Raw genomic sequence first — 7,117 nt, 5'->3', positions numbered from 1 at the left:
AGTACAAATACCTCGTTACTGTACTTAAGTACACAATTCACGTATCTGTAACTTTTACTCTTACTCCACTACAATTCCTCTAACTATCTTTGTTACTCGTTACTACCAAATAAAATCAGAAGAAGAAGAGTTGGTTCGTACAATTTATATCAGAAAATGACTTGGGATACTTAAGTACAGTAAATGTCATATACTGTAAGACTTTTACTTATTATAATATTATAAAAAAGTGAATTCAACTTCTACCAAAGTCATTTTCTGGTATGATACTTATACTTATACTCATGTATCCCTTATACTGTAGGTTCTGTTAAGCAGCAGAGTTGCATTTCCACTTTCCATGAGCTGTGTTTGGATGTAGTTGGATGTACACTTTCTGTTTTAGGAGGCTCCGCTGAATACTGGATATAGGATCTTTGCATTGCAAAACCCCACAAATGAGGTATTTGAGCAGTTGTGTGTTTACATCTTGACCTTACCGTGTAAAGTGTCTTGAGATAGTATATGTTATGGATTGAACTAAATCAGTACAGGCTTGATAAACCAAATTCATTTTGAAGTTCTCCTCTGTGTTTCTGAATGCTGGTATTTAGCATGTTACATTGGTTTCATAAGGTCAAACCATAGAAGCTTGTTTGTGTGTGTATGTGTGTGTGTGTGTACAAAGATCATGCCAAATTACCCAGTGCCGAAAATATTTTTATCAAGCTCCTGACATGTGTTTTCAATGTTCCTTAAAACACTGCCTACACGCACACACATAGGTTTGAACAGCTATTCCTCTTAGGACTTCCATTCATTTGAAAAGCCTAAACAAAGCTAACTTTAACAATAACCAGTCAATGCCTAACCCTATAGCCATAATTCAAATCTTAACCCTAAACTTCCTAAGCAGTTCCTCAGAAATTAGGTTCTGCCTCATAAGGACCAGGTTTTGATCTCGGCCTTGCTATTTCTCTATGGCTTGGCTGTAACCCTGTATGGTTTAAACACACACACACAATTTTGCTGTGTTCCAGCAGCAGCACAACTTTATGAGGGGTTTTAACGGGGAAATATTGGCAGTTCAGATCATGACCTGGGGTTACCAAGTGAGTGTGCGTGAGTAAGCATAGGTTATGCATGAGTTTGTGTCCTTGATTTGCATCCAACATGATGTTTATAAGAACAGCATGTGCTTCAGAGTTTGCTGAACTCTGAAGCCCTAACTTTAGAGGGTTGTCTGTATTTTAAGTCTATATGTTGCATCACATCCAAGACCTCTGTGTGTTTTTTCAACCATACAAGTTAGAGAGTTATTGATACTGCACTGTTGTTTTTATTTCATGACACAACTCGTATCTTGAGCACATTCACACATATTAGATGTTTTAATTAATACGATGGTGAGAAGGATGGTGACTCATGCTGAAATGAACATTAGATTAGTGAGCACATGCAAGCAAAACATCCAGCAGCTGTGATCCTTGAACGTCTCATGTTCAGCTCTAAGAAAGGAAAAAAATAATAGACTCTCTGCACTTCCAGCTCTTTTTCCTTTTCCCTTTCTTACTTTCCTGTTTTACTGCGGACAGTCAAAGTTTTAGCCAAAATCTGCTGGATGCTTTTATACAGAATATGGCCAAGAGATGATCACGGACATGGAAGAAACGAAAGGAAAGTGTAGTTGGTATTTGTGTGTAAGTACCTGAAAAATATACAATTTAAACACCTTGCTTGACATTTAATACATAATCTAATATAAAAATGTATCTTCCAGTGTTATGCAATACACAGAAAGGGGAATTGAGGAGAAATAAAAGCAAGAAAATATAAAGGAAGCAAATTCAAAGTTTGACCAAGATGGGTTTTTCTATGACTGACGCAAATCAGGGAAGTCGAAGATATACAAATATTTTTAGTTTGTAGTATGTTGTAGATGTGTTGCAATTACAGACTTATGCTGCACGTACTGTATGTTGTCATTGTATGGGCGTATTTTCCTGTTTATGGGACTGTTGAAGACAACTCTAAGGAGAAAATGAAGGGATAATGCTACCAGTTATTACTGTGTGAGCAATAACTATTCATGTTTAATTCCAATTTCCAACCACATTTTCAACAGCCAGCAGCTGAACCCTAGCAACATCTGTTGTACAAATTGCAATAGCATAAGTAGCTGGTGGTGTCTTGTTAATTAGTTTCAGTACTCATGTGTGACTAAAACTCTGACAAAGCCACACACTGCACTACAATAAGAGAACTTTATTATATGGCTTTTTTTCACAGCATACATTTTGACATGTTGAGACATAAGACTTAATGTTTCTCAATCTAGGATCCTTAGAAGAGCGGATCCCTCCAAGTTGTCATTGAGAATGTTGTTTTTTCCTCTAGAGGCTGTTTTTATTAAGATTACAATCTACATTGGCAAAATAAGAATGACAGAAAGCTTAGAAACAAATATCAGACAAGCACTGCTAACAATAAATGAGATGTAATGTTTGTTTTTTAATTCCAGGGATAAAAAAATATAAGGTTTTTTGGAATCTGTAAAATAATCTTTCTAGAATAATGAAACATGTAATTCACATTTTTCAAAATCAAACAAATAATGACATTTTCTTCAGGGAAGTTGTAAAATGTTGGCATACAACCAGTACTGCAGTTCCCAAAAGGCATTTTTCAAGTATTCTGTTGCTTCAATATGTTCTCATCACAGTTGTTATGTTCATGCCATTGAGAGGCAAACATGCATGCATACAGGGTAAGAATTCTCTGTGGGAAAGACTTAGTCCATTGTTGAATTTGAATTTTCCTGCTGGGTCATCACTGGCGGACACAGATATTACCAGCTCTGCGGGAGGGGAAAGCATCACAGCGGAGCCTATCTGGCCACTGGAAGCCTAATTTAGTTATCTCTGCTTTGCATCCCTGCCATGCCCGTTTACATAGGGACCGACAAGGGGGTATGGCTGTCTCCAGCACAGTGCAGACTGGCACATACACAGTGCAGAGGAAGAACTTCAGATCTGCAGAGCACTGGGTCTTAAGAAGCTGGTAGAACTGTTGCAAATCGAGCTCCGCGTCCTCCTGGTTTGTGTGGCCCAGGAGGTTTGGCATGATGGTCTGATTGTAGGTGATGTCCTTGCAGAGGGGGGTGGAGATGGGTTGACAGACCCCATGATTTGAGATGGATGTTCTGCTCTCACTGTTGTCGGGTGGAGCTGTCGTCACCAATTTTGGTGTTTTCTGCACATTGGAAAGGTCATTTGGCATCACTGGGTCGACTGTATTAAGGGACGAGGTGGAGACCAGGGTCCTGGATTCAGATATCCCCTGACCGACGCAGATTTCACCAGTTCCGTATGAGGGGAAAGTGTCACAGTGAAGCCTCTCTGGCCACTGGAAGCCTAATTTAGCTATCTCTGCTTTGCATCCCTGCCATGCCCGTTTACATAGGAACCGACAAGGGGGTATGGCTGTCTCCAGCACCGTGCAGACTGGCACATACACAGTGCAGAGGAAGAACTTCAGATTTGCAGAGCACTGGGTCTTAAGAAGCGGGTAGAACTGTTGCAAATCGAGCCCCGCGTCCTCCTGGTTTGTGTGGCCCAGGAGGTTTGGCATGATGGTCTGATTGTAGATGATGTCCATGCAGAGGGGGGTCGAGATGGGTTGACAAAGTCCATGATTTGAGATGGATGTTCTGCTCTCACTGTTGTTGGGTGGAGCTGTCGTCACCAATTTTGGCGCTTTCTGCACATTGGAAAGGTCATTTGGCGTCACTGGGTCGACTGTATTGGGGGACAAGGTGGAGTCCAGGGTCCTGTATTCAGATATCCTGTGGCCGACGCAGATTTCACCAGTTCCGTATGAGGGGAAAGCGTCACAGCGCAGCCTCTCTGGCCACTGGAAGCCTAATTTAGCTATCTCTGCTTTGCATCCCTGCCATGCCCGTTTACATAGGAACCGACAAGGGGGTATGACTGTCTCCAGCACCGTGCAGACTGGCACATACACAGTGCAGAGGAAGAACTTCAGATCTGCAGAGCACTGGGTCTTAAGAAGCGGGTAGAACTGTTGCAAATCGAGCCCCGCGTCCTCCTGGTTTGTGTGGCCCAGGAGGTTTGGCATGATGGTCTGATTGTAGATGATGTCCATGCAGAGGGGGGTAGAGATGGGTTGACAGAGTCCATGATTTGAGATGGATGTTCTGCTCTCACTGTTGTCGGGTGGAGCTGTCGTCACCAATTTTGGTGTTTTCTGCACATTGGAAAGGTCATTTGGCATCACTGGGTCAACTGTATTGGGGGACAAGGTGGAGTCCAGGGTCCTGTATTCAGATATCCTGTGGCCGACGCAGATTTCACCAGTTCCGTATGAGGGGAAAGTGTCACAGCGCAGCCTCTCTGGCCACTGGAAGCCTAATTTAGCTATCTCTGCTTTGCATCCCTGCCATGCCCGTTTACATATGGACCGACAAGGGGGTATGACTGTCTCCAGCACAGTGCAGACTGGCACATACACAGTGCAGAGGAAGAACTTCAGATCTGCAGAGCACTGGGTCTTAAGAAGCGGGTAGAACTGTTGCAAATCGAGCCCCGCGTCCTCCTGGTTTGTGTGGCCCAGGAGGTTTGGCATGATGGTCTGATTGTAGGTGATGTCTGTGCAGAGGGGGATGGAGATGGGTTGACAGAGCCCATGATCTGAGATGGATGTGTCCGAGAAGCTCACCAGCCACATTATCCACAGCAGAGAGAAGCCAGTGGTGGACCCGGTTGGTGCCATAGTTACAGAAAGAGTTTTGAGGGGGCGAGAGAGAACAACTTTGACTTAAATTTGACAGAAAAGCTATGAAAATGTCCAAAAGTCTTAACTTTAGCCCAGTTGAATCTCTTCTGAATAATCCAAGTGAAACGTTCCTCTTCTCATGACCTCTTGTTCATTGACTCCAAACAGTCCACGCTCACTCCCATTAAAGTGAAAATGAAACTTTCAGCGCCGTTTACTCAGAATAATACTGAAGCAAATTACTTCAGTACCTTTAACCCTCAAAATTTTAAGGTGCAAAACAATGTTCATCGGTTCACGCGCTGAGGCTGAACGGTTTTACAGATCCGGGGCAGAGGCTCGCTCTCCTTCCTCCGTGCAGGTTCCCCGGTTTCTAGGCGCCCCCACCGTTGGCAAGAGCTGACTGAGCACCGGGTGCCTTGAAACCGTCTCGGCCAATCCTGGCGTTTGTTTTCCTGCAGAATTTGGTTCTGAATGAGAGCTCATCGAAGGAAAATACGTCACATTAGGCTTGCATATAGTTTCGTTTTTGTTGATCTATGTTATTTAAATATGTAGACCTTACTCAAATAATACAATCTATAAGATTGCCTTCTCGTTCATGCATTCACTTAACGGTTACAAACGACCACATTTTAAGTTTTAAAATTAAAAGGTAAAATGTACCTATGATGGAATGTTTTTCTTTTTTTTTAAAAAAAGTTGAAATATTTTATGGTCATGGTTTAATATTTAGTAATTTGTGTGTTCACTGTTCACATCAGTAAAAGCTTAAAGTTATGTGTCTCTGAATGATGTTTTTCATGTGTTGGTTTGTGTGACATAAAAGTGCTGAAGGATGATGTAAAATATTAGCAATGTTAGAAATCTAAATGTTAATGTCTGTTGATGGTTACTGACTTTGACATTTTGACACCCAAAAATACAAGAAAAACACTACAAAAGTACATACATGTTCAAATAATTGATACTCGGAAATCAGAAGATCCGGCGATCATTTAGTGTCTCGTGTTCAGCTCCAAGAAAGAAAAAATATTAGACTCTCTTTTTCCTTTTTCTCATTTTCTTCCCTGTTTTACTGCAGGCAGTTAAAGCCGGAGCAAAAATCTGCTGGATGCTTTTATACAGAAAACCTGACGCTGATTATTAAAAATTTAAAAATCCCAAACTTTTTTATGTCCAAAAATAAATAAATAAATAAATGTTTTCATTGTTGCACCTTAAAATAGATGCCGGTCTTTTGTATTTCTATTCCAGATCAACAGTATATGTTGATTCCTGTTTATCATCCAAAATGGTCCTGAAGGGGTTTGCAGTGTTACATGAAAAGTTCCTTACTAACTCCAATATTAGTATAAAATGATCACAAGTTTTTTTTTGTTTGCACATTGATATGGATGCTGGCTCGTTGTGTTTTTTACTGTAAGTAATGGCCTAATTTATTCTCTGTTGATCTTGGGCTTGCCCCACTTTATTTATTGTATTATTGTTTTGGGTTGTGAGAATGTGTGTTGCTGTGAGAACTTGGGTTGTGTTCTTGCTTTCAAAATTTAAAATAAACATTTTTTTTTTAAACCAAAAACACTCAATATCTGATTTATTTGTTGATGGATAGGAGATTGTTGTTTTCATTGTATTATAATTTGTACAAGTGTGACAAGTGTTTCATTTTAATATGAGAGGTTATCATGGCTGTAGTCCAGGGGTCACCAACCGCTTTGAGACCGAGAGCTACCTGAAGGGTAGAGAATAATATGGAGGGCTACCATATTAACATTTTATGCAATTTACCATTTAAATGATGAATATTATGCATTCAATTGTACACACATTAATTCCAGGGTTTACTCACTAATGATTATCACAGTTTTAATAAACAATATCAATGATATTTTACTGAGTGATCATATTGATACATGCAAGTAATTTCATACAACATGAAGTTATCCTATTAAAACATACAGCATCTTGCACATGGCTCCCACAAAGTAAGAACAGCCCTGCATTTGTACAAATTAAAAACAACAAACTGAGAACAGAAGAACAAAGTGAACCCATGACTGTGTTTGCTATAGGCCCCCAAATCCAAACCCAGGCTCTGTTTCTTCTTGGCTGGAGATGTTTCAAGGTTCCTAACATGAAGAGTACAAAAACTCTACATAGACCATTTTTTTTAACTGTAACTGTAAACATTCTATCGGTTTAAGTGCCACAAAACTGGAAACAGAGTGGAGCATCTCTCTCTCTCTCTCTGTCTGCTCTCTGCTCTCTGACAAACCGCGGCGGCAGCAACAGGTGTGGCCTCGCCGAACTGTTTTGTCCCTGCGCGGCTGCCGTCAGAGAA

The 7,117-nt window shown here is 40.8% G+C and overlaps 1 protein-coding gene across 1 annotated transcript; it reads right to left on the bottom strand.

The window, feature by feature from the left end:
* Positions 1-2,229: 2,229 nt before the first annotated feature.
* LOC131444826 (uncharacterized) lies at positions 2,230-5,155 on the bottom strand. The gene has a single exon (XM_058615508.1). The coding sequence runs from the start codon at positions 4,768-4,770 to the stop codon at positions 2,809-2,811; it is 1,962 nt and encodes a 653-aa protein (XP_058471491.1). The 5' UTR covers positions 4,771-5,155; the 3' UTR covers positions 2,230-2,808.
* Between the last annotated feature and the right edge of the window lie 1,962 nt (positions 5,156-7,117).

Source organism: Solea solea, chromosome 2 (assembly GCF_958295425.1).
Source record: "Solea solea chromosome 2, fSolSol10.1, whole genome shotgun sequence".
Lineage (NCBI taxonomy): Eukaryota > Metazoa > Chordata > Actinopteri > Pleuronectiformes > Soleidae > Solea > Solea solea.
This window is presented reverse-complemented; position numbering and strand designations above follow the sequence as displayed.

What these genes read in the sequence shown, in the direction of transcription:
- LOC131444826 (XM_058615508.1), bottom strand. Translation starts at nt 4,770, where the DNA reads ATGGCACCAACCGGGTCCACCACTGGCTTCTCTCTGCTGTGGATAATG.